The 27,389-nt window shown below is 39.2% G+C and overlaps 1 protein-coding gene across 10 annotated transcripts in view; it reads right to left on the bottom strand.

Annotated features, from left to right (window-relative positions):
• Positions 1 to 27,389, bottom strand: part of CTNNA2 (catenin alpha 2) — a 1,320,632-nt gene that overhangs the window by 84,256 nt on the left and 1,208,987 nt on the right. For all 10 annotated transcript variants that reach the window (XM_070479775.1, XM_070479805.1, XM_070479797.1 and 7 more), the window contains 3 exons: positions 23,851 to 23,943; positions 23,117 to 23,273; positions 18,113 to 18,313 (listed from right to left, as the gene is read on the bottom strand). In XM_070479775.1, the coding sequence (XP_070335876.1) occupies positions 18,113 to 18,313; positions 23,117 to 23,273; positions 23,851 to 23,943 (451 nt within the window). The remainder of the gene's footprint in view (positions 1 to 18,112; positions 18,314 to 23,116; positions 23,274 to 23,850; positions 23,944 to 27,389) is intronic.

Consider the following 27,389-nt stretch of genomic DNA (forward strand, 5'->3'; position numbering starts at 1 on the left):
CCAGGCTTCTCCTGGAGTTTGCTCAAATTCATGTCCATTGAGTTGGTGACGTTACCTAACCATCTCATCCTTTGCCACCCCTTTCTCATTTTGCCTTCAAACTTTCCCAGCATCAAGGTCCAAATGAGTCAGCTCTTTGCATTAGGTGGCCAGTGTATTGAAGCTTCAGCTTTAGTCCTCCCAATGAACATTCAGAGTTGATTTTCTTTAGGATTGAATGGTTTGATTTCTTTGCAGTCCAAGGGACTCTCAAGAGTCTTCACCAGCACCACAACTTGAAAGCATCCATTTTCAGTGTTCAGTCTTCCTTATGGTCTAACTGTCACATCTATACATGACTACTAGAAAAACCACAGCTTTGACTTTTGTCGGCAAATGGATGTTTCTACTTTTTAATACACTGTCTAGGTTTCTAAACGTAGAAACCTAGACATTTCTAGACATGTCTCTCATAGGTTTCCTTCGAAGGAGTAAGTGTCTTAATTTCATGGCTGCAGTCATTGTCTGTAGTGATTCTGGAACCAAAGAAAAGAAAATCTGTCACTGCTTTCACATTTTCCCCTTCTATTTGTCATGAAATAATGGAACAAGATGCCATGATCTTAGATTTTTTTAATGTTGAGTTTTAAGCCAGCTTATTCACTCTATTTTACCCTCATCAAGAGGCTCTTTAGTTCCTCTTTACTTTCTGCCATTAGAGTGGTAACATCTGCATATTTGAAATGTTGATATTTCTCCAAACAATCTTGATTCCACTTGTGCTTCATCCAAGCCAACATTTTGCATGATGCACTCTGCACAGAAGGTAAATGAGCAGGTTGACAATACACAGTCATGACATGGTCATTTAGCAATTTTTAACCAGTCCGTTGTTCCATGTCTGGTTCTTACTCTTGCTTCTTAACCTGCATACAGGTTTCTCTGGAGGCAGGTAAGGTGGTCTGGTATTCCTTTCTCTTTAAGAATTTTCCACAGTTTGTTGTGATCCCCACAATCAAAGGCTTTAGTGTAGTCAATGTGGAGAAGGAAATGGCAACTCACTCCAGTATTCTTGCCTGGAGAATCCTGTGGATGGAGGAGCCTGGTGGGCTGTGTCCATAGAGTCACACAGAGCTGGACACAACTGAAGTGACTTAGCATGCGTGCATTGGAGAAGGAAATGGCAACCCACTCCAGTGTTCTTGCCTGAAGAATCCCAGGGACAGAGGAGCCTGGTGGGCTGCCGTCTATGAGGTCACACAGAGTCTAATATGACTGAAGCGACTTAGCAGCAGCAGCAGTAGTGTAGTCAATGAAGTAGAAATAGATGTATTTTCTGAATTCCTTTGCTTTCTCAGTAATTCAACAGATGTTGACAATTTGATCTTTGCTTCCTCTGCCTTTTCTAAATCCAGCTTACATCTAGAGTTCGCAGCTCATGTACTTCTGAAGTTCAGCTTGAAGGATTTTGAACATTACCTTGCTAGGATGTGAAATGAGCACAACTGTATGGTAGTTTGAATATTCTTTGGAATTATCCCTATTTGGGACTGAAATGAAAACTGACATTTTCCAGTACTGGGGCCCCTGATGAGTTTTCCAAATTTGCTGTAATATTGAGTGCAATAATTTAACAACATCATCTTTTAGGATTTTTAGATAGCTCCATTGGAATTTCATCACTTCTACTATCTTTGTTCATAGCAATGCTTTCTAAGGCCCACTTGACTCTATACTTAAGAATGTCTGGCTTTAGGTGAGTGGCCACACTATAGTGGTTATCCAGGTCAATGAGACCTTTTCTGTACAGTTTTTCTGTGTATTCTTGCCACCTCTTCTTAATCTCTTCTGCTTTTGTTAGGTCCTTGTTGTTTCTGTCCTTTATCTTGCCCATCTTTGCATGAAATAGTCCTTTGATTTCTCCAATTTCTTGAAGAGATCTCTAGTCTTTCCCATTCTACTGTTTTTCTCTATTTCTTTGCAGTATTCACTTAAGAAGGCTTTCTTATCTCTCCTACTATTCTCTGAAACTCTGAATTAAGTTGAGTATATCTTTCTCTTTTTTCCTTGCTTTTCACTTGTCTTCTTTCCTCAACTATTTGTAAAGACTTCTCAGACAACCACTTTGCCTTCTTGCATTTCTTCTTCTTTAGGATGTTTTTAATCACTGCCTCCTGTACAATGTTACATATCTCCATACATAGTTCTTTAGGCACTCTGTCTACCAGATCTAATCCCTTGAATCTATTCATCACCTCCACTCTATAATCATAAAGAATTTGATTTAGGTCATACCTGAATGGCCTGGTGGTTTCCCCTACTTTCTTCAACTTAAGCCTGAATTTTGCAATAAGATGCTCATGATCTGAGCCACCCAGCTAAGCTGTGCCGATCTCCTGACCCAAAGAAACTATGAGATAGTAAATGCTTGTAATATTAACCCATTAAGCTTTGGGGTGATATGTTGTACAGCAATAGTTAACTAATAGAATATGCTAGAGGTAGAAATAACAGTAAAAATAGTCAGCAAGACATATTCATATTTTTGTTCACTTGTAGCAACTATGTTGGTTTAGGGTGCTGGTATATTTATGGCACCCAAGCAGGATATTAACTGACTCTTGATATTTGATTATTGATATTATTGATAATGATATCAATTGATTATTGATATTATTGATATTAATATTGATATATTGTTGATATTATTGATATTATTTGTTATTTATATAATAGTGTATATTTATTATTCAATTTGAGCCTCAGCTTACTCAAGTGTAAAAAAGCTGGTCTTCATGTTTTCAGTTCAGTTCAGTCGTTCAGTCGTGTCCAACTCTTTGAGACCCCATGAATCACAGCACACCAGGCCTCCCTGTCCATCACCAACTCCCAGAGTTTTCTCAAACTCATGCCCATTGAGTTGGTGATGCTATCCAACCATCTCATCCTCTGTTATCCCCTTCTCCTCCTGCCCCCAATCCCTCCCAGCATCAGGGTCTTTTCCAATGAGTCAACTCTTCACATGAGGTGGCCAAAGTATTGGAGTTTCAGCTTCAGCATCAGTCCTTCCAAAGAACACCCAGGACTGATCTCCTTTAGGATGGACTGGTTGGATCTCCTTGCATTCCAAGGGACTCTCAAGAGTCTTCTCCAACACCATAGTTCAAAAGGTTTAGGTAAGGATTTAAAAAATAATCCATTCAACAAATTTTATATACAATGTTGCATGTAAAAACAAGTAGTACTTAGCTACTGGAATAAAGTGGCAAATAAATATGATCTTGCCTCCAAGGAATGAAAAAGTGGGATGTATATAAGAAGCTGACCATCATGCTAGGCACGTAACATTCACAGTAACTGGTTCTTCACATCATGACCCTGTGTATCTACCCATCTATGCTCCCTTTTCTTTGTTTACAGCAAGTGAAATTACTCAATGCCTTTGGATAGAACTTGGAGGTACAACTACATGATTTATCACTAAAAAGAGGGTCTTGTGGGAGGGAAGTAAACTGAAAATAGCACACAAATTTGTCCTCAAGTCTCTGAAAATTGGAAAGTTGGTACAATTTACCCTGAAAACAGCTTCACTGCTTTTATACCTTTCTCTCTCCTTGGCAGGACTACATCATCCTTCTGATGGCTTTGCATTTTTAATAATGAATTTCCTATGAAATCTGCCTTCAGGACAAGATTTTATAAACTTACTCTTAGAATTTTCATTTTATCTTCATTGCCAAGAAAGTCAGCGCTAAACACTATATTCCATTATGACCTCACCCAGATCCATGAGGAAAGAAAATCTTTAAAACTTAAGAGACATTACCAAAAAGCTCATAACTAGAAAAAAAAAATCAGACCCAGCTTCCTTAGCTCAAATTAGACACACTTTCCATAAAACCTGCCAACTTAACATAATATTCTTGTGAAAGTGTTTTCCTTCTATCTCAAATGCATGCTGTTATATATTAGTTGGTTGATTGGATTTGAATCTTGAGTAAAGTATCCTCAAATGTTTTTTAAATGTGGAGGAGGAAGTATGAAAATAATATTTAAATGCTCTCAAATGAAAGTATACTCTGTCTGAAGCAGTGATACATTAACTTTCACTGTGCTTTCTCTTGGTAACTCTTAATCAAGCTAAAGGCAAAGGAGAAAAGGAAAGATATACCTATTTGAATACAGAGTTACAAAGACTAGCAAAGAGAGATAAGAAAGCCTTCCTCAGTGATCAATGCAAAGAAACAGAGGAAAACAATAGAATGGGAAAGACTAGAGCTCTCTTCCAGAAAATTAGAGATACCAAGGGAACATTTCATGCAAAGATGGGCTCAATAAAAGGCAAAAAATGGTATGGACCTAACAGAAGCAGAAGATATTAAGAAGAGGTGGCAAAAATACACAGAAGACCTATACAAGAAAGATCTTCATGACCCAGATAACCATGATGGTATGATCACTAACCTAGAGTCAGATATCCTAGAATGTGAAGAAGTCAAGTGGGCCTTAGGAAGCATCACTACAAACAAAGCTAGTGGATGTGATGGAATTTCAGTTGAGCTATTTCAGATCCTAAAAGATGATGCTGTGAAAGTGTTTCACTCAATATGTCAGCAAATTTGGAAAACTCAGCAGTGGCCACAGGACTGGAAAAGGTCAGTTTTCATTCCAATCCCAAAGAAAGGCAATGCCAAAGAATGATCAAACTACCGCACAATTGCACTCATCTCACATGCTAGCGAAGTAACACTCAAAATTCTCCAAGTCAGGCTTCAACAGTATGTGAACTGTGAAATTCCAGATGTTCAAGCTGGATTTAGAAAAGGCAGAGGAACTATTGATCAAATTACCTAGAAAAAGCAAGAGAATTCCAGAAAAGCATCTACTTCTGCTTTATTGGTTACACCAAAGCCTTTGACTGTGTAGATCACAATAAATTGTGGAAAATTCTAAAAGAGATGGTAATACCAGACCACCTTACCTGCCTCCTGAGAAATCTGTAAGCAACAGTTAGAACTGGACATGGGAGAACAGACTGGTTCCAAGTTGGGACAGGAGTATGTCAAGGCTGTAGATTGTCACCATGCTTATTTAAATTATATGCAGAGTACATCACTTGAAATGCCAGGCTGGATAAAGTGCAAGCTGGAATCAAGATTGCCAGGAGAAATATCAATAACCTCAGATATGCAGATGACACCACCCTTATGGCAGAAAGTGAAGAGGAACTAAGGGGCTTCCTGATGAAAGTAAAAGAGGAGAGTGAAAAAGCTGGCTTAAAACTCAACATTCAAAAAAGAAGATCATGACATCTCATCACTTCATGGCAAATAGATGGGGAAACAATAAAAACAGTGACAGATTTTATTTTCTTGGGCTCCAAAATCACTGCAGATGGCAACTGCAGCCATGAAATTAAAAGATGCTTGCTCCTTGGAAGAAAAGCTATAACCAACCTAGATAGCATATTAAAAAACAGAGACACTACTTTGCCAACAAAGGTCCATCTAGTGAAAGCTGTGGTTTTTCCAGTAGTCATGTATGGATATGAGTGAAAGTGAAGTCACTCAGTCATGTCTGACTCTTTGCGACCCCAAGGGCTGTAGGCTACCAGGTCCCTCCATCCATGGGATTCTCCAGGCAAGAATATTGGAGTGGGCTTCCATTTCCTTCTCCAGGGGATCTTCCTGACCCAGGCATTGAACCTGGGTCTTCCGCATTGCAGGCAGACACTTTACCGTCTGAGCCACCAGGAAAGTCCTGTGAGTGTTGGACCATAAAGAATGCTGAGCCCCGAAGAACTGATGCTTTTGAACTGTGGTGTTGGAGAAGACTCTTGAGAGTCCCTTGGACTGCAAGGAGATCCAACCAGTCCATCCTAAAGAAATCAGTCCTGAATATTCATTGGAAGGACTGATGCTCAAGCTGAAGCTCCAATACTTTGGCCACCTGATGTGAAGAACTGACTCACTGGAAAAGACCCTGATGCTGAGAAAGACTGAAGGCGGGAGGAGAAGGGGATGACAGAGGATGAGATGGTTTGATTGTATCACCAATTCAATGGGCATGAGTTTGAGCAAGCTCTGGGAGTTGGTGATGGACAGGGAAGCCAGGCTTACTGCAGTCCATGGGTCACTAAGAGTCAGACAGGACTGAGCGACTGAACTGAACTGAATCAGGTGGGAAATGATGAGCTCTGGAAGCCAGGAGCCAAGACAAAAAGAAGTCCAGTTTATTCCGTCCCCTATTCCTTGGTGACTATTTGTCAGCTGTTTCTACCTCTCCAGAAAACCAACAGCATCCTCCTGGTTAGTCCAAATTCTTTCGTACTGTGTATATTCCTAGACTTTCTTTCGTCAGAATCAGTCATCTGTTCCCTCTGTGGGAGTTCCTAAAAGCTGCCATTTTCATAAACTCATGTTTGGAAAATTATAATGTACATTTCAAACATCAAAATCAAATTCAAGTTCCAGAAGGCCATACATAACCCATGAGCTGAATTGTTTGATGAAAGATGAATAAAGGACTGCTTAGAAGAAGGAAAAAAATTATTCTAAATTCCATCCACGGTGACTACCCTAAGAGAATCAGTCAGCATGCATCTGCTTTTGTCTAGACACAAATTCCTTTCCCCAGGGAAAGAAAATGCTTGCTTGGAAAATTCTTACGTTTTAAAATAAGCATTTCAAAAATAATCACAAATGCTTTATAAGTTAAGAGAAAAGGATGACATATTTAATTCTGAAACTTAAGGAATGAATAAAAAATTGAGCATGATGCCTCATTTAGCTACAGTGTTTGTGAAAACCAAGATTGATAAATAGTTGATTTTGGCACCAGCGAGGCTTTAAAATTTAAGATGACATAAAATAAATGCTAAGAATTTATTGATTCTGATCTTGATCATTAAGTGTGTAATTTTTAGAAAAGGTACAACCCTTAAAATAAGGTATTATACTATGTCAATTATGTTTTTCATTTATATAAATAAATATTTTTGAGCTTTGATTCTCATCAAGGTTGGAGGAAATAAAGAGGTAGTCTCAGATCTCAAGGAGTTAAAATTAAATTAGGAAGCAACATATACACAACACACACACACACACACACACACACTCACACCCAGAAAGAGATTAGAAGGTGGACAGAAAACAGAAAGACACCTTAAGACAGAAAAATGGACAAACAGAGTTTGCAGCAGTATACAGTAGGGGCCTAATGAGTGACAGTCAGTAATGGGGCACAGAGGAGTGGGATCGGCTGGTTTTGGTTACAGAAGACTTTGCTCCCTCTCTAAGAAGAAACCAGCTAGTGTTAAAAAACTGGTAAAATATAGAAAGTCAAACCAGGTAAGAAGGTCATTTTGGGGTCACTTTGATCAGAATATGGGAGACCCAGGTGGCTCGGGTGATGAAGAATCTGCCTGTGATGCAGGAGACCCAGGTTTGATCCCTGGATCAGGGAAGATCCCCTGGAGAAGGGAATGGCTACCCACTCCAGCATTCTTGCCTGAAGAATTCCGTGGACTGAGGAGCCTGGTGGGCTACAATCCGTGGGGTTACTTTCACTTTCACCAGAATATACAGAATTTTTCTGGTTCCTACATCCATCTGTTATCCCAGTTTTAAGGATAGTTTCTTGTTTTTCTTAATCAGATTATTATATTTCTGGAATGTTCTAATGATGCACCCCTATTATTAATTGATGATATATTCTTCATTTCTTTGATTCAAATACTTATTGCTGGTGTGGTAGAGATTCTGGCTGAAAGAAATCTATTATTGCCTCACTTGTGCCCATTTAATGCATCCTGGCAACCACTTCCCGTGGACATCAGCACTGACCCTTCTGACACTCTACTACCATTACGATGGATATCCTTGATATCAAGGCAATCCATGATATCATTGAAATGACAAAGAAGTGCCATGTCCTTTGCAGTCCCTAGGATTCTGAGAACATGATGTAACTCAGTAAGAACTGGAAATGCATGTCTTCCTTTTTAGTTTTACTTTGAAAATTGAACACTAGAAAAGGGCTGTTCATTTCACTGTGTTGTTCCTTAAGTGTGTAATTGTGAGCCATCCTATATCCATCCTATGCCATCTCCACTTCCATGTTGGAAATTTATTATCAGGCTAAAATTATTTCTCTTTCTCAAGTTGTATTTGTCCCAGATGGTTCTAGAGTCAGAAGGTTCTAGAGTCAGAACCATCTAGAGCACCTCTCCCTGAGAGAGCTGGTCATGTCTAATTCTAACAGAACAAACAAGTCAGCATTGAGAAGATATTTTCATATTTCTGCATTGCATGGACAGGACTTTCTGAGCAAAAATGGCTGGTAACCTGGTTCAAGGTATGATTCAATAAAAGTCCTAAAATGGTGAAATAACCTGGAGGGAGATTCACAGGTTTTAATTTTTTTGGCATATCAATTATACCTTGGTAAAGCTAAAACAAAGAAACAAAGGACTATTATAGTTTAAACTATTATAGGTATTTTTGAAAGCAGAGTCCCCAGACAACCTATATGTCATAAGGAATATGCACTCTCTAATAGAGGAAATTCCCTGGTGGCTCAGAGGGTAACGCGTCTGCCTACAATGCGGAAGACTCGGGTTTGATCCCTGGGTCAGGAAGATCCTCTGAAGAAAATGGCACCCCACTCCAATACTCTTGCCTGGAAAATCTCATGGACGGAGGAACCTGGTAGGCTGCAGTCCATGGGGTCGCAAAAAGTCCGACAGGACTGAGCACAACACTGAGTGACTTCACTTTCACTTTCTCCGCAGAGATATGTGTTTACCTTTCAAAAGGGAATGAAGCCAGAAGCCACTCATTTGTATTCCAAAGAGTTGTAACAACCTGAGGAATCTTTCCTGAAGGGAGTTTATTAACATTAAGGAGTGAAGGTTTTTCTCTCCTCCTCAGGACAGGAGGGAGGCAGCTGAGCACCAATTCCTATATAAGCTCCCAGATTTATAATTTTGTGGTTATTCTCCTGTAGTATGGATCTCCTTCATGTAGGCAAAATTTATCTGCCCTCATCACCCTGCCTTGAAAACTAGAATGAAGCACAGGGAAGGTTCTGTCAAGGTTACTGTTACTAAGAAAGAAATTTATTATCTGAGCAAGAAACCTTATATTTGCATTCAAGATAAAACAAATAAATACAGATATTAAACACCATCAGCCAGAGCTGTACAATACTTCAAGTATGTAGGTTTCAGTCAAGGGTTTGAGACAACTACATGTTGCCTGTTTAAGGGCTATTACATGAATGAAATTTCCTTCTCATTCCTCCTACACTTGACTTCTTATCTCCATGAACACCACAACCACCAATAAGTAAGACATTTCCTCCATGTTGTAATTATTTTGACCTTTCAGGGAGAAATAAAACACTTTACACCAATAGTTAGGAGTTATATTAAAATGCATTTAAAATATATTAGAAAGTTGAGGCTTAACAATCTCAGTCATTATAGCTTCTGTTGAAATTCATTACTTTCATAATCTAATTTCAAAGTCAGTCACAGAGAAGCAAAGACTGTAATAGGCTTTCCAGGTCTAATATCTAATATTTTTGTCTTTCCAATAATCTGGTCCTGCCACCTTCCCCTGATATTGATCTTACTTCTGTCCATACCCTCTGTCCTCTGGCCACAAGGATAGGCAGGTCACTTTGACATGTCCATTCATAACGCTTGGTCCCAACTAGCAACAGAAACCAGACCAAGTGAATACGATGGTCTTTTACTTTTATCAAGCTTGTTTCACTTTTTCTACTTCATATTCAGTGCTCCCATTTCATTTAGTTTATATTTTCCAATTTCGCCATCTCTTTTTTTTTAATGTTCTTTCTCAAGACTTTACTAAGCATAATAGAAAGTTTTCATATATATATACATATATATGTAAATAGAGAATGTATAATATTTTAGAAAACTTAGGAATTTTTGCCCATCTAAAAATTTATGATATTTCAATTCTACTTGTTTAACCTAGTATGAACAGAATGCTAGATTTCTAATCTATATTCAAACAAAATTTTGATATAGTTCCATGTATTTTGGCATCTAGTATTACTATTAAAAGTCTAGAAAGTTTATTATCTTAGTGATTTAAAAAATTTTTTGAATGAAGCTTGAAACTTCTAAGCCAATTCTGAGAATATAAAGAAATATTATGCTGTAAAAAAATAAAAACAGGAAATTAACATGTGACACAGTATTAGTAAAGTAACAATTTTGCTCAAATCACACAAAATTTTATGCTAGTATTCATTATTTGCTTTCATACCTTATTTAAGACTACACATTGTATTTAATTGCATTGAGCAACTTCAGCTGCATGCAACAAATTCTGGTAAATTTTCTTTTCATTTTTATTCTATTACAAATATTTTCTAATTTTCTTTGTTAAAGTTTCTTAGATATACCCCTCATTTAAAAGTGGGCATTTAATTTCCAAATACATGGATTTCTTTATAGTATCTTTGATACTAATTTCTCATTTTAATATTAATTTCTTATTTAAATGCTTTCTTCTCTTTAATCATCCTCTGTGTTTTCTCAGTCTTTTAACTTTATTGAGACTTTTAATAGCTAAGTCAAAGATCTCACTTGGTAAATGTCATACTGCACTTTAAAATATGTGGGTTATTTTCAAATATCTTTTGATATTGATCTCTAACATAATTCCACAATAATTAGAGAACAGACTCTGTATGATCTGTACCTTTAGATCCTGAAATTTCTGTACCTGGTCTTATGTCTCTGGATATGTTTCAGTGTCTCCTAGTTTATAGTCTATGGGAACTTGAATAAAATTTTATCCTACTTTTGTATGCAAATTGTATAAATCTTAATTACATTGAATTGGTTCATAATGCATTTTGGGTCTACTATATTCTTCAACTGGAGGAGAGCCTGGCAACCCACTCCAGTATTCTTGCCTGGAGAATCCCACAGATAAAGGAGCATAGCGGGGTACAGTCCATAGGGTCACAAAGAGTTGGACATGAATGAAGCAACTTAGCACACAACATATTCTTCTGCTTCTCTGTACATTCATTCTATTAATTTCTGAGAGTGGAACAATTAAAAAAAAAGAAATCAGATCAAATGAAATAAGCATACCCCCCACTGGCCAATAAGATTATTTCCTTTGATATGTAGAAAAGTAGGTGAAAGGAAGTGTCTCTCTTAATCCTGGAATCTTGAGTTGTAAGCCCTAGGCTCCTAGTGGACATATTCTTTACTGAAAAAAAAAAAAAAAAAGAATCATAGCCTATTTTTTGTATTTATTTAATCAATACATACATACTAAAGTTGAAAAAAGTGAAAGTGTTAGTCGCTCAGTTGTGTCTAATTCTTTGTGAGCCTACCAGGCTCCTCTGTCCATGGAATTCTCCAGGCAAGAATACTGGAGTAGGTAGCCATTCCCTTCTCCAGTGGATCTAATGGTGTGATGATACAAGTTCAGGCCCTATGCACGTATAAGAACATCTGCCTCTAAGAACTGACAATATTTCTGTGGACCACTGACACTGAAGAAGACGTATTAAATGTCATCAGACTCAGAAATAGATCCTCGTTGCCTCCAACTGAAACTTGAGTCAGCTCATAAGTATAATTTCAATACACAGATGTAGAGGAGGAGGAAAAAATGGTGAAGATGCAGCAAAGTGAGTGGGAACAGCATGGATGTGTTTTGCCTAGAGAAAAATGGATACACCTGTCCAGATGGAGAAGAGGGTTTATTCAGAGGATTCATGGGCAATGATTGTCCGTGTTGAGTTCAGTCATCAGGAAGCAAGGAAACAGTGAAACACAAATAAGCAAAATAACAATATTGACTAGACTTAGATGTCAAAACATCAAACTGAGGCTCAGGGGCATTAACTAATTTATGTAAGGTGACATTTAGTTGGTAGAAGTCAAGGAATGGAGTTCTTCTGACTCCTTACCTGGATTTCATTATCTACATGGTACTAATACAATGGTATCCTTTATTATCATATGCAGTTTGGGTACTTTCTATTTGTTCCTCTTACATTTTCTTGGCAAAATATATAGAAATGATGTAAAAAAAAAAGTAGGGAAACTTTACTCAACAGAAGTATGAAAGTAAAAATTATATCATCTCTACTAAGTTAGAAAAGTCAATCTGAAAAGGCTACAAACTATATGATACCAATTATATGACATTCTAGAAATGACAAAACTATGGAAAAAGTAAAAAGACAAGTGGTTGTCAGGGGATTGGGAGAGTGAGAGGGGTGAATAGAGTACCATGAATTTTTAGGGCAGTGAAGAACACACTGCATGATACTATCATGATGGATGTATGCCACTAAGCATTAGTCCAAATACCACAAAATATAGAACATCAAGAATGAGACAAAATGTAAACTGTGGACTTTGGGTGATTATAATGTTTCAATGTAGGTTCATCAAGGGTAAAAAATGTACCACTCTGGTAGAGGATGTTGATAATCGGAGACACCCTCCACGTGCAGAATGAAGGGAATATGGAAAATCTTGATACCTTCCCCTCAATATTTCTGTGAACATTTAACTGCTCTTTAAAAAGTCTTGATTTAAAAGAAAAAAAATTATACCATCTGTTTGGTCCACGTGTTCTCCAAAATAATGGAATTTTAATCTTCATACATGAAGTGATTAATAATAGAATTTTCATTAAAGAGTCTTATTTTTTAATATCCTTTTTTTGGTCCCCTCTGAAGAAGGAACTGATGGCATGGTTCCAAAGATCTCCCAACCTGATGGTGTAGACACTACCACAAATTTGCATCACCCATCAAATTTACAAAAATGGCATTTCAACGTAATCTGTTCAGTGAAGAATGAATTTCTCTCTGTATATGTAAGCATAACATTATTGAATGTACGCCCTCTTCCACTTTCCACAGCCACCTGACTTTGCAAACAAGATCTCTAGAGATGGATCTCATTGGGTGTGCACTCACTACCAAACTATTGGCAATTTGCTATAATTCAGTTTTTACTAAAGAAGCAATTAAATATATAAGTATTTAGTGGGTCTGATGTACATCAGGTTTATGGTGCTTTCGTCAGCCTACATTAGATTTATAAAAAATAAATAGGCAAATTTTTATACAATGTCACCCTAAAGTTTTAACATACTAATAATCCACAAAATTGTGTTTTCAAAAGTAACTCAGCTTTCATATAAAAAAAAAAAAAACATACACTTCAAAACAATTTACTTACTCTTTACTAAGCAATTTATCAAAAATAAAATATAAACTGTCTTGTCACTCTTTGGAAGTTTCTCAGTTTTTAGTCCCTTAGTGGCAGTCATCTTAAGTGAGGATTATTTTGTCCACCCCAAAAACATCTAGCAATATCTAGAGCCACCTTTGTCACAGTTTGAAGTGGGAAAGGAAGAGGTTCTACAAGCATCTAGTGTGGCGAGGCCAGGGATGCCAAGCATCTTTAATCCACAGGATAGCTCCCCCCACCAAGACTCAAATGTCAAAAATACAGAGGCTGAGAACATCTGCCTTAGAGTCTTCAATCTAACAACTCAGAAATAGAACTGGGCAGAACCTGGCAGGTTGTGACAAGGCAAGAGAAAACATAGTGATCTGTCTTCAATGTCCTGGATTCTTCCTTTTTTCCCTTTCCTTGGTACCTTCCACTCCTTGCCCACTGTCCTGTGTTCTCTCCCCAAAATAAAATGTACTCTCAGGACAAAGTTTGATAAACTTGTATAAAAAAAGTGACTGCACAAGATTAAAGAAAAAAAAAAAATCAGGAGCAAAACATTAGCCCAAAGGTAGAAATTTGGATATTAGTGATCTCAATAGGAGTTTGGGGGGCTTCCCACGTGGCATGAGTGATAAAAAACACCCCACAACCACCTGGCCAATGAAAGATACATAAGAGATGCAAGTTCTATCCCTGGGTTGGGAAGATTCCTAGAGGAGGGCATGGCAACCCACTCCAGTACTCTTGCCTGGAGAATCTCATGGACAGAGGAACATGGTGGGCTATAGTACATAGTGTCGCAAAGAGTCAAACACCACTGAAGCAACTTCCAGGCAAGAATACTGGAGTGGGTTGCCATGCCCTCCTCCAGGAGGTCTTTCTGACCCATGGATTGAATCTGTGTCCCTTACATCTTCTGCAGGCAGGTTCATTACCAATAGTGCCAGCATAGGAGCTTTTATTTTGAGGATATGGATCTCCTAAGCATAGCCAGACACAGACAAAGGGACTAATCCATTTTATAAAATCTATATAACCAACAAAACTCTGTATAACCATAAGTACAGAACTGACCTTATGTTCTTCCTCAAATTCCATGTCTCTAGTACATTCCCCAATAATTCTAATTAGCAACCAGTGAATTAACAGCTAAAGTTTTTTATCAGCTTGTATATTTAATCATTTCTTATGGAGAAATTCTAGGTATTAAGTTACCATATTGTTGTTGTTTAGTCGCTAAGTCATATTTGACCCTTTTGTGGCCCCATGAACTATATATAGCCTTCCAGGCTCCTCTGTCCATAGGATTTCCCAGGCAAGAATACTGAATGGGTTGCCATTTGCTTCTTCAGGGGATCTTCCCAACCCAGGAATCAAACCCACATATCCTGCATTGGTAGGATTCTTTAGCACTGAACCACCAAGGAAGCCTAAGTCACATTATATTATACATTTTAAAATCTCATGTTCTACATGAGATAGCCGGTAGGTTTCATCATAGCAATGACAAACAGAGGCATTCTTCTTTCATGAGGAATCAGTGTATATGTCAATTGTCCCACTAACAGCTAAATTTTTGCTTTCATTTCTTTGACAACCTCTCTAGTTACCCATAAAGAAAAAATATTGTTCTTGTTTAAGGAAGAAAAGAACCATTGAGGATAGAAGGAAAATAATTTATATACCTTATATATTCTAGTTCTTAGCCCACTAATATCTATGTTTCCTTGACATGTATTCCTGTATTTTCTTCTAGTTATTTATAATCTGTCTATTTCAGTCTCTTTTACCTGGCTGCTTTCCTAGTGATCTTCAATAGAGGCTGAAAAACAGAAAGAATCTAAATGCCTTGCTCTTTTCTTTTCAATTAAGACTTGGATGGGGAAATCAGAAGCAGGAAGGTGCCTTTAGTTAAGTGCTGAGATTATTCAATCACTGCAAAAGAAAGGCTGAGATGATAATTTTTAAAGATCTGAAAATTAACAAATAAGAGCAAAATCTTGATTAGCAACAATAATCCAGGATAGATTGCTCTGTTTCATTAAAAAAAATTCAACCAGAATACTATTTACATTTTAAGACTTTGGGTGAAAATTATGTTAAAATATTTCTCAACTAAGCACACTGTCCTTGCCTTTATGTAGATTTTGATCCCATGGGTACCACTCCTGCTGTTCATTAAAGCACTCCAAGATGCAATAAGAAAAAGTTCCACAATGTCTCTTAAACAACGTTTGAAGTTTTTGTGTGCACAAAGTCACATGTAAACTGGCTCTGGGTGTCATCTGCTACAATCACCATTCCAAACAGTTGTGAGCTGAGAATTCTGTCTCCATGTCCTCCATCCTTCTTGGATACTTTTCAGTCAGTGTCAGATCAGAGGAAATGCTGCTAGGTATCAGATATACCCCATGAAGCTGAGACTTCATAACATAATAGAAGCAATGGTTCAGGAACTGAGAACTGCAGAAATGTGACAGGGTCCCTTTAAGGGTGAATGGGGGAAAAAAATACACACACACACAAAAACAGCATATACAGGAGAGTAAAATAATTTTTTTTAAAGATTTTTTTGAAGGGGACCATTATAAAAGCCTTTGTATCTTTATTAAATTTGTTACAATATTGCTTCTGTTTTATGTTTCGGTTTTTTGGCCCCAGGGCATGTAGGATCTTAGCTTCCCAATCAGGGATTGAACCTGCATCCCCTGGATTGAAAAGTGGAAGTCTTAATCACTGGACCATCAGGGAAGCCCCAAAATACTTGTTTCTAATTTTTTTTAAATGAGTAAAGAAACACTGTATGACTTGAACTGTGTTGCTCTAGTGAATGCAAAGGGCAAGTCTATTTGAAAGAAAATAGTGCTGAATTTCAGTTAATTAAACTGTGTGGGGGGCAGGGGGCCGTAGTCGCTCAGTTGTGTCTGACTTGACTCCTTGAAGCTCTTTGGATTGTAGCCCACTAGGGATTTTTTTCAGGCAAGAATACTGGAGCAGGTTGCCTTTTCCTCCTCCAGGGGATCTTCCTGACCCAGCGATCGAACCCATGTCTCTGTCTCCTGCACTGCAGGCAGATATTTGCCTTCTGAGCCATCAGGGAAGCACCAGTTAAAATGTGGAAGTGTGAGTGGCTCAGTCGTGTCCGACTCTTTGCAACCCCATGAACAGTAGCCTACCAGGCTCCTCTGTCCATGGAACTCTCCAGGCAAGAATACTGGTCCACTCGACCATGCCACTCCTTTCTCCAGGGGATCTTCCTGGCCCAGGGGTCAAACCCAGGTCTTCCACATTGCAGGCAAGTTCTTTACAATCCAAGTCACCAGGGAAGCCCCTAGTTAAAATGTAGATATATTGTATTATTGTCATTATTATTTCTAATTCTGTCAGGCTTCTCAAGAGCAACAATCCCTAGATATGGGTGATATGTGATATGACTCTATTCCCTTTCTGCATGTATTTCAGAGTGAGCAACCAACGTCTGTTTACCTATTGTTTCTTCTTGCTATTCTAGACTAGTAAATAGCTACAGAAGTCTTTGTAAATATCCTTTCCCTGTAGAAGGAAACATATTTCTACTAACATGTCTCATCATGTAGAATTTAGAACACTGCTATATCTGACTTTTCAGAGATACGTCTGTTTTTAAAAGCCTAATGGGCTCCAAAATCCATGTATAGACCAGAGACAATTCCCACTGAAGCTGAGGTGAGTTCCTTCTATGTATACATAGAACTGGATTTGTTACCCATTCATAACTCCAGACAACATATAGGGTTAAATTCTATTCATCTTCTCTCCTTCCTTGGACTTTTTTTCTACTTTCATTCCCCCATATATTAATGGATTTCCTTGGTGGCTCAGACAGTAAAGAATCTGCCCTCAGTGCAGGAGACTGAGTTTGATCCCTGGGTTGGGAAGATCCCTTGGAGAAGGGAATGGCACTCCACTCCAGTATTCTTACCTGGAGAATTCCATGGACAAAGGAGCCTGGCAGGCTACAGTCCATGGGATCGCAAAGAGCCAGACACAACTGAGCAACTAAGACACGTACATATCAAAACACAAGACATGAGGGACTTTAGAAAGGGTATGAAGCCAAGAGGTATCAGTTAAGGGCAAAAACTACTGAAAATAGGTCAGTCATTGACATAACTATCCAAAGTTATGGGCTATTGTGTTAACTCAGTGGAAACAAGTCTTTTTTCCATCTCAGTGCATTAGAGAGCTATGACAGGCTCCCTGTCTTAAGTAACTATCTTTCATCACGACCATGATTCCCCAGAGGGCAGCCATGTACCCCTGAAAGAAGATATGCAGACTTTCTCCAGTGGAGTTGAGCATATACTGAAAGTTTAGCCCCTTTTCAGTAACCACTACCTCCTGTGATCACTTCATATCCATGTACTACTGAAAGCCTTTATGCTTTTCCCCGGTTGTGCATGGTCCTTTCTCATAGTCCCATCTTCTCAAGGAACAGACAGAGAAATGTTTTTCAAGTTCGAAATTCCAAGTTCCAATCACATACTCACTATTCTCTAGACTCGTGACCTTTTTCCAGTCTCTTATCTCATTCAAAATTCCATTTTCATATTCATAATGGGAGATAATAAAAAATCTACCTACTTCATAAGGTTCTTGTGAGAATCAAATGATTATACACAAAAACTGTAGAGTAGTGTATATACTGCAAAAACAATAAATTGTGATTCTGCTAAAGTATTCCAATTCAAACTCAAGAAATAAAGAGTACCAATTTTATGATCAGGTGTGACTTAGAAGCATAAAGATCTACAGGAAACAATGAAACAGATTTATTCAGGTGTGGAAATTCATCATGGGTCTGACATTTTGGTCGAATCTAATATCCATGGTTACCTGTCTCAGATAGCAGTTTTGTAGCTTCCAGCACCTTCTCAGTATAAACACCAGCTTCATAGTTCTCCATCTCAGCATTGATGATGTGTATAACTCGAGCAGCCCGGCCCCTGATGGCCCCTGCGGTCCGGTCCAGAGTGTCCACATCCCCTTCTTGAAGGGCGATCACACATTTGTTCACATCCTCCAAGATATGGTTTTCTGTGGAAAGGACATATCCACATTTATATGATTTTATATCACTGGTGGTGGTGGTTTAGTCATTAAGTTGTGTCTGACTCTTACGACTCCATGGGCTTTAGCCTGCCAGGCTCCACTGTCCATGGGGTTTCCCAGGCAAGAATACTGGAGTGAGCTGCCATTTCTCTTTCCAGGGAAATATTCCTAACCCAGAAATCGAGCCCTGCTCTCCTGCATTGCAAGAGTATTGTGTACCGACTAAGGTATTAGGGAAGCTCTTCATGTCACTGACATACTTAAAAACCAATCGGAAGGCTTCCCTTGTGTCTCAGTGGTAAAGAATCTGCCTGCCAATGCAGGAGACACAGGTTTGACTCCTGATCCGGGAAGATCCTACATGCCGTGGGGCAGGTAAGCCTGTGTGCCACAATTACTGAAGCCTGTGCACCCTAGAGTCTGTGCTCTACAACAAGAGAAGACACTGTAATGAGTTCGTGCACCACAGCTAGAGAGTAGCCCTCCCTCACTACAACTAGAGAAATGCTCAAGACCCAGCTTGGCCAAAAATAAATACATCATAAACATTCCAAAGAAAAGAAGAAATACTGAATAAATATGTCCTTTGAAAGGGGACAATTATATATTTTTACTCTAAGGTATTTTCAAGAGAAAGAATTCATTAAGTAAGGAGATAGAGGGATGATGTTCCAACTGGAAAATAACATCGAAGGGAAAGTAATAATAGAAAGCATGTGCATTTCAGAGAGGGTTACACTGTGGGGGTGAACCCCTCAGGTACTTTGGATGTTACGCCTGAATGTGAAGCACAGTTTTTAAAATCATAAAAGATTTGCCGGCAACATAAGTTTGTGATAAACTTCCTTAAATTTTTGCAGCCTTATTCTTTCAGAAAAGATGTAATCATGTTAAATCACTGATGACCAAATGACTGCATTATTATTAGCTCTAAAACTAGTTTCCAAAATCATAAGCAAAGTTCAGTCTGTGAATGTTTTAAGGGAACAAACTCAAGACCCTGGAGTTAAAAAAACGTAAATGAAAGAGGAAGAGGTAAACAAAACAAAACTTACAGACATTATGGGATTGAGTTAATAGCTTTTTTAGATCTTAGATGCCTGTTATTTTGTGAGCCAAACCCAAGAATTAAACTGTCACATGGTTAAAGCCAAGGCGCTCATTTTAAGACACTATTAAAAATGGTAGTTTTTGCCCAGTGGGAAAAGTTTAAGTGCTCTAACACAGCCGTTTCACTTTTTTATGAGCCCAGACCACATCAGAAAATTGGTTTCACTCCTATAATGTTAATAGCTAGCATCATTGCTCCCCAAACTTGCTGCTTTTCATATGGACAAATTAAGCACTCAGACATACAAGTTCAGGTAGCATGAAAAAAAAGAAAGAAAAACAAAACTATCCCTTAAAAAAAAACTTTTTTATTGTTGCCTCCAAAATAGAGTTTCCTGCCAGAATAGATATTCCCTTAAGAAGACACTGATACATAAAATGCCATTAATGCCATTCCAAAATATCTCCTGGGCCAAACCTGCAATTTACTGATGCAAATGTTTTGGCTCCAGCTTACAGAGGAGATGAGAAGTAGTTTCCCCAACTATTGGGCTGTATCCACAGTCTACCAGCAGGACAGAGTGGGCTGTGTCATTATTTGTCAAGCCCATCTGTGGAAAGGTGCCTGCTGCCTCCGATTGTCAAGTCCAAAGGCACGCTCCAGCGGGTCCTGCCAAGGCCGGCTTCCTGACAGCGCCTGTTCATTTTCCTGTCATGGCATGCCACAGCACTTGTACCACTGCGGTTGGACTCTACAGCGTTATCAGCGGAAGCCAAAGCCTTTTTGTGTTGCTGGTAATAATGAGATGCACAAAGGAACAGCAGGGAGAAAGGTGGCAGAGAGGCAGGCCCGGTGGAAGAAAATTAAGAGAAGCTTTGCGTTATTGAAACAGCCTGAGATAAGACTCCTTGCCTGGCTTTTTTCTACCCTCAGAAATTTCTGTACGTGCATTTAAAGAAAAGGGTACGCTGGGAAAGTTTTAAGTTCTGAAATGACTCCTCTTTGAGAAAGGTAGTATATAAATATTTTCTATTCATTTGTAAATAGGGAGGGGAGCAGAGTAAGATTTCCAGGAGCTGTTAGGATTGCTGTGTGAGATCTGAGGCTGACTGGAGTCCCCCTCTCCCTTTCTGGGGACCCTTATATCCATCCTGGCAAAGATTGACTAGAAACAAGAAATATCTGTCCTGGTGTCCAGTCTTCTGTTCTCCACTATTCGGATCCCCAACATGCCTAGTTGAACAATTTCTAAGCATCTTCTGAGAGATGCACTTCTTGGATATCTTTTGCATTTTTAGAACTCATGTATCAGGGAAGCAAAAAAATTCTATGAATGGCAACGCACTGAATTCTTTATCAGCCAACCCCTGGACACAGGTATGTTTAAATGAATAGCTGCTTTGACAAGTCATCAAAAGTAAAGCACCTTGGGAATGAAAAGCTAGTCAGGTTTCTAAAAGGGAAGAGAGAGTGGACCCACCGTACTACAGGGCAGGAGAGAGGAGGGGATTGGAGGTGGGGAAGGGAGCTGCAGTGAAAGCTGGTAAAACACCCTTCTATCCAGACTTGCTGAGAACTATATAGATCTGGATTATAATTCCACCTCTGCCAAGTCACCTACACACTAGTGACTTACTTTTCTCAAAGGAAGATTCAGAATAGTGATAACTGACATAAAATTTTGGTGAGAATGAAAGGAAGTAGCAGAAAATCAGACAAATAACAGATACTGTCAACTACGAATTGGCACTTGCCATGGGTGCTTGTCATTTACTCTACAAGGATTCAATCATGTGCTGCTGCGGCTGCTGACCTTCGACACCACTGAAGGAGTGCAGGGAGGAGAGCAGAAGTGAGGCACTCTGTTCTCATGGGAAACTAGTAGTGCAGGTCCTCGGATAGTCAGATAGTCTCAGGAGCTGATTTTATGAGCCCAATTCTTGTATCTCTTCGTATCTGCTGCTGCTGCTAAGTCATGTCAGTCGTGTCCGACTCTGTGCAACCCCAGAGACGGCAGCCCACCAGGCTCCCCCGTCCCTGGGATTCTCCAGGCAAGAACACTGGAGTGGGTTGCCATTTACTTCTCCAATGCATGAACGTGAAAAGTGAAAGTGAAGCCTCATATCTAGAAAAGCACTAAATTCCTTCATGGTGACAGTTGTTTCTCGTGACTAGCAGAAGCTTCATGAGACCAGCAGACACTTTTGAATACGAGCTTAATTGCATGTACTCGCCCTTTACCAAAGTCACACGTATACTATCCTTTGCCCCTACCTATTTGGAGTAGTCTCCCTAGAGCTATCTGAGGTGCTTCTCCTGGGCTGCAGCCCTCATTGCCCAAATAAAACTTAATCTGCCACTGTCATGTTGTGCATTTTTTAAAATTGACAGCACCAAGCGTGTGTTGGCTCATTTTTCCCATCTCCCTTGACTTTCCCTCCATGATTTTAAAGTTGGCTTTTCCATCATCCCTCAGATCTACAGGTTCAACTGTACTACTCTTAGACAAGCTTTAAATACAAGCCCAGTGGGAATTCACTGTCAGTTTCTTGGTGAATGGAAAGACTACAGCTAGAGAAAAGTTTCCAAATACACTGAGCCTGCCCCAGAAATCCCTTCCCCTTGTTGCAGTCAGGCTCCATCAGCCTGGATCCTGTGAGCTGTGCTTTAACCTTCCCTCTCAGACCTCGGTAAGCCCTGGTCAAGGCCAGGGCACATGAGTTGGCAGGTATGATTTCCATACACCTCTGGGGAGAGTCAACACCTGGTTAATTTGAATTTTTAAGAGCCATTTGGTTATTTTAATGCCTCGCAAGGGAGTTGAGACTTCCGGTGACCTCCATCCTCATGCTCCCACAGACTTCTCTACGTGAATTGGGCCAAATCTGTTTGGAAAAAGGCCCATGAGCCAGCTGGTAGCCCACTTTTGAAACAGCATTGGTGAGCCTTGATAAAGGTAAAATTAACTACATGGTTATTCAAATGTGCTAACATCCTTTGTGTTAGTTGCTCAGTCATGTTTGACTCTTTGTGATCCCATCAACTGTAGCCTGCCTATGGGATTTTCCAGATAAGAATACTGGAGTGGATTGCCATCCTTCAGTCTGGCTTCATCTACAAAGCATTAAGTTACAATTTCCAGTGATTATGAGTTCTGTTTATTTTTACGTCCTTCCACAACCTCATGGTCAAGTGCCCCAAACCTCAATAGTTCCTAAGTGATTTCTAATGGGTTCATTTGGTGGCTAAAATTTTTTCCCAGCTTATCAAAAACCTATGTAACTTCATTCACTCAGGCAGGGCCAGTGGGGGTGGGGGTACTTAACACAGGCAAATTGGGATAACTGATTGATTTTTTTGATTTTTCAACATAACCAATCTCATATCCCACACTCTTTTAGATGGGTGATTTAGATGCAGCAAAGGCCATCCTATTTTAAAAACTCCAGGAACTAGAAAGGAGCCTAGATCTACTTAAACAATCTTCCAGGTTTTTAACATCTATAATCAGGAAGTTGTGTTTTCCCCCCAAATCTTTCGACTCACTGTCTTGAAATAATGTGCACAGCAGAGACAAATTTTCAAGAGGGTGTTACAATCACAATTGCAGAGATGATTGAAAGCTCAAAGGGGCGAGGAGAGCACTTGAAACACAGACCCATGACACTTGCAAGATATTCCTCATCTCATCTTGTTCTCTTCCTTCAACTACCTTGTAAGGGCCCGTTTGTGATTACCTGAGACGGAAAGGAAGTCATCCACTGAGGTGATGTCATCCACAGCCTCTGTCAGCACTCGAACTTGCTTTTCCCATTGGTCTTTGAAGACATCCATGTTGTCCTGAGCAACTTTGCTCTGTGGCCGGGCAGCCAATGTGAGAGCGGCGTTGATGACCTATTTGTTAGAAATAATCCATGGACATATGGATTACACTCATCAAAAGAGGAACAAGCAAGTCAAAGACCATGTTGAAACCCTGGACCTTGCAGCTTCGGCAGATAAGGGGATTCTGTGTTTGGGAGGACAATCAAAACATGAAAGACGGAGTAGGTTACCAAATACTAGTCTTTTGTTTGCTCTTCTTTTTTAAGATATAGGTTTCCAAAAGTGTATATTGAACCAAGTCTTTTTAGCACAGATGGGGCAGAAATATAACTCTTGTTCTCCGCATACGAGCATATAATTTTGTGAGGGAGACAAAGTGAATAGATATGGAGTGTTGAAATAACAATTCAAGACAAGTAGAAAAAGTCAATAGGGGTGGAAAAGACAATAATCACTACAGTAATTTTGGAGAGACTGGAGCAATTAGCAGTTCTTTTTGAGAAAGGCAGAACCAGAAATGTCCATGAATGATGAGTAGCACTTTCCAGGAAGAGGAAAGAGGACAAGGCAAGGAATGAGTGACATGAAGGCTGGAGTGCACAAGATCAAAAATATTGGCTTTGAAAACAAAGTGAATGAGGCTTACCTGAGGACACAGGCTGTCAATCTGAGTGGCTGCCATCCGAACTAATTTCACCCCTTCCTCATTGTTGGAGATGGAACAGGCCAAATTGGCAACCTGTATTGAAGAGGATTAGAGTGAAAATGATGATAGGGCCAAGGGAAAACAGGCTGCTGTGTAACTTTGCACCATCCCTAGAGAGTGCCACATTCAGGAGAATCCTTTCACAAAGAAGATAAAGGGACCCTTTTTGTGATCAACCAAATATTACTCAGCCTTATGCCAGTAGGCATTTCTGCCAGAAGAGCAAAGTGTTAATAATAAGTCATTGCTTCAAGATTCTTGAGTGCACACAATAATGCATTTTAACTGGGCTCTTCTTAACTCTCTTCCCCTCCATCTAGACTCTCACTTGAACCTCCTAAGGCTCATTATTGGGCGCAGGTCACTGTAATTTTGGCCACGTCAGTACTACATTCTGAACAGTGAGAGAGATGCCGCAGGAAATACTTTTGATTTGAGACTCAAAGTAAACTAACCCCAAAGAACCCAAGATCTGCCTGGTACAGTCTGTAAGGAAAATGTCAGTCCACCAGGAGTCAACTCAGATGCTTTCAGGGGTGAGGGAAGTCTGAGAAGTGTGTAAAAGGGCTAGTATAGTCCAAAAGGCAGTGGAGGAATTAGAATATGTTAGTCTAGTATAAAGGCATTCAAATTTGGTATTTTAAATATATTGTATCAACCAAAACAGCTGAAATGGATTCAAATTCAGGTCATCAAGCATTTCAATCTGTGTCATTCCTTTTCTTCAAGGAGTTAGAATTGGTAATACATGGTCAGATTGACTGGACAAGGTCAGTAACACATAAAGCTATGATCAAAACACTGAATGTCTCATGAAGCTAATGTCAAGAGAACAGGAAGGTGGGGATTGGAAGGGGCAAAGGAGAATGGAAAGGATGCCAGGGTTGGGAGCAGGAGGGCCAGCAGAGCAAGTGATTAGCAGAGAGAATCCTTGGGAGCCTCCTGGCCACCTGCCTTTGTATCTGCTCACTCCTGCCTTTCAAAACCAGATCACTTCCCTCAGTTCAGTTCAGTTAATTCACTCAGTCATGTCCGACTTTTTGCAACCCCATGAACAGCAGCACACCAGGCCCTCCTGTCCATGACCAACTCCTGGAGTCCACCCAAACCCATGTCCATCAAGTCGGTGATGCCATCCAACCATCTTATCCTCTGTTGTCCCCTTCTCCTCCTGCCCTCAATCTTTCCCAGCATCAGGGTCTTTTCAAATAAGCCAGCTCTTCGCATCAGGTGGCCAAAGTATTGGAGTTTCAGCTTCAGTGTCAGTCCTTCCAATGAACACCCAGGACTGATCTCCTTTAGGATGGACTGGTTGGATTTCCTTGCAGTCCAAGGGACTCTCAAGAGTCTTCAATACCACAGTTCAAAAGCATCAATTCTTTGGTGCTCTGTTTTCTTTATAGTTTAACTCTCACATCCATACATGACCACTGGAAAAACCATAGCCTTGACTAGATGGATCTTTGTTGGCAAAGTAATGTCTCTGCTTTTTAATATGCTGTCTAGGTTGGTCATAACTTTCCTTCCAAGGAGGAAGCGTCTTTTAATTTCATGGCTGCAATTACCATCTACAGTGATTTTGGAGCCCAAAAAAATAAAGTCAGCCACTGTTTCCACATCTATTTGCCATGAATTGATGGGACTGGATGCCATGATCTTAGTTTTCTGAATGTTGAGCTTTAAGCCAACTTTTTCACTCTCCTCTTTCACTTTCATCAAGAGGCTCTTTAGTTCTTCTTCACTTTCTGCCATAAGGGTGGTGTCATCTGCATATCTGAGGTTATTGACATTTCTCCCAGCAATCTTGATTCCAGCTTGTGCTTCTTCTAGCCCAGCGTTTCTCATGATGTACTCTTATATAAGTTAAATAAGCAGGGTGACAATAGACAGCCTTGACATACTCCTTTTCCTATTTGGAACCAGCCTGTTGTTCCATGTCCAGTTCTAACTGTTGCTTCCTGACCTGCACATAGGTTTCTCAAGAGGCAGGTCAGGTGGTCTGGTAGTCCCATCTCTTTCAGAATTTCCCACAGTTTATTGTGATACACACGGTCAAAGGCTTTGGCATAGTCAATAAAGCAGAAATAGATGTTTTTCTGGGACTCTCTTGCTTTTTTGATCACTTCCCTATTACATCCTTAATGCCCTGGGGGTTTTGAATGCACTATGCAAGCATATAGTATCTAATGTGAAAGAACCATTACTGTGGAGCAGAGGAGGAGAACACAACTGAGATCAGTAGGCTCAAACTACTGATCTTAACAGATCTAAGACCTTAACAGTTCTGTTAAGTCACGTCACCTTCAGAGGACCATTTCCTTATCAGCAAAAGGGGATGGAAAAACAGTGATACTAGGGATATATTTCAAGTTTACTGCAGTGAGAATATATGCTATGAGAAACCGCAGATTAAGTTCCAGAAGTTATCACATCATTTCTTACATTTTACAGTTTACCTATGATTCTTCAGATAATGTTCATTATGTTACTTGGTTTTCAAAGAGAAAGACAAATGTGCCTTATTATACCCATTCACAGGATACTAAACCCCCAGGGTATGAAGAGGTTCCTTGGAGGCAGAGCAAGAATTAATAATGCAGCTTCTTAATTTCTTTTTGTTATATCGTCTCCACTCTGCTTTTTTATTAATCTTTGTTATATTTATATTCTAGTGTATTTTTATATTCCAAATGCCAGAATAACTGTGTGTCATAGAATCAGTGCTCAATACATGTTTAGTGAATTAAAGAATAGCCTTTTAATAGCTTTAAAAAAACTGTGTATAGTGATTTGGAATACATAATAAGTTGAAGATACTCTTAAAGTTGTTAGTCCTTTAATTTGGCTGGACAAATTTTCACATTAGCTTCTAGCACATGCTTTCCAACACCATGGAGCTAAACAAAGGCTCCCATATTCTGGTCCATTGTTTGAGACCAGAATGCAGTGACTCTGTCCATGATGACATGAGAAATCAGGATGTTGTGATGAATTTTCCAAAAAGATATATGCATATAATTCAAAATTCTTTTAAATGCTTTGTATTTCCTCTGTTGAAAATCCTTTCATTTTATGAAATGATGATTTTGGATGATGCTTTTGTTTGCTCTTTATCATCCTTGTTTGGTATGTAACAGAGACCTGAGATTACACTTTTGCATTGCAGTGAATAATTGCTAGAATTTGGCATATAACTCTATATAAGGACAACAACATGAAAACTTTAAAATGCTCCTAGAAATCAGGTCTTGGGTAATATTTGTTTGCATCTTTGTAAGATGAAAAGTAAGAAAATGCCAGCACTCTCAATGAGATAAAGGTGGTAAACCAAGTATTCAATGACTATTGACTTAAAAATATTAATAAATAGGACAGAGAACCATATACTATGTATCTTTTGATGGAATGACATAACACTACCTATGAAACAGTCTTGCCAAAAGCAACAACAAAAAACAAAACATAAAAATGATCAATCT

The sequence above is a fragment of the Odocoileus virginianus genome, chromosome 2 (genome assembly GCF_023699985.2).
Source record: "Odocoileus virginianus isolate 20LAN1187 ecotype Illinois chromosome 2, Ovbor_1.2, whole genome shotgun sequence".
Lineage (NCBI taxonomy): Eukaryota > Metazoa > Chordata > Mammalia > Artiodactyla > Cervidae > Odocoileus > Odocoileus virginianus.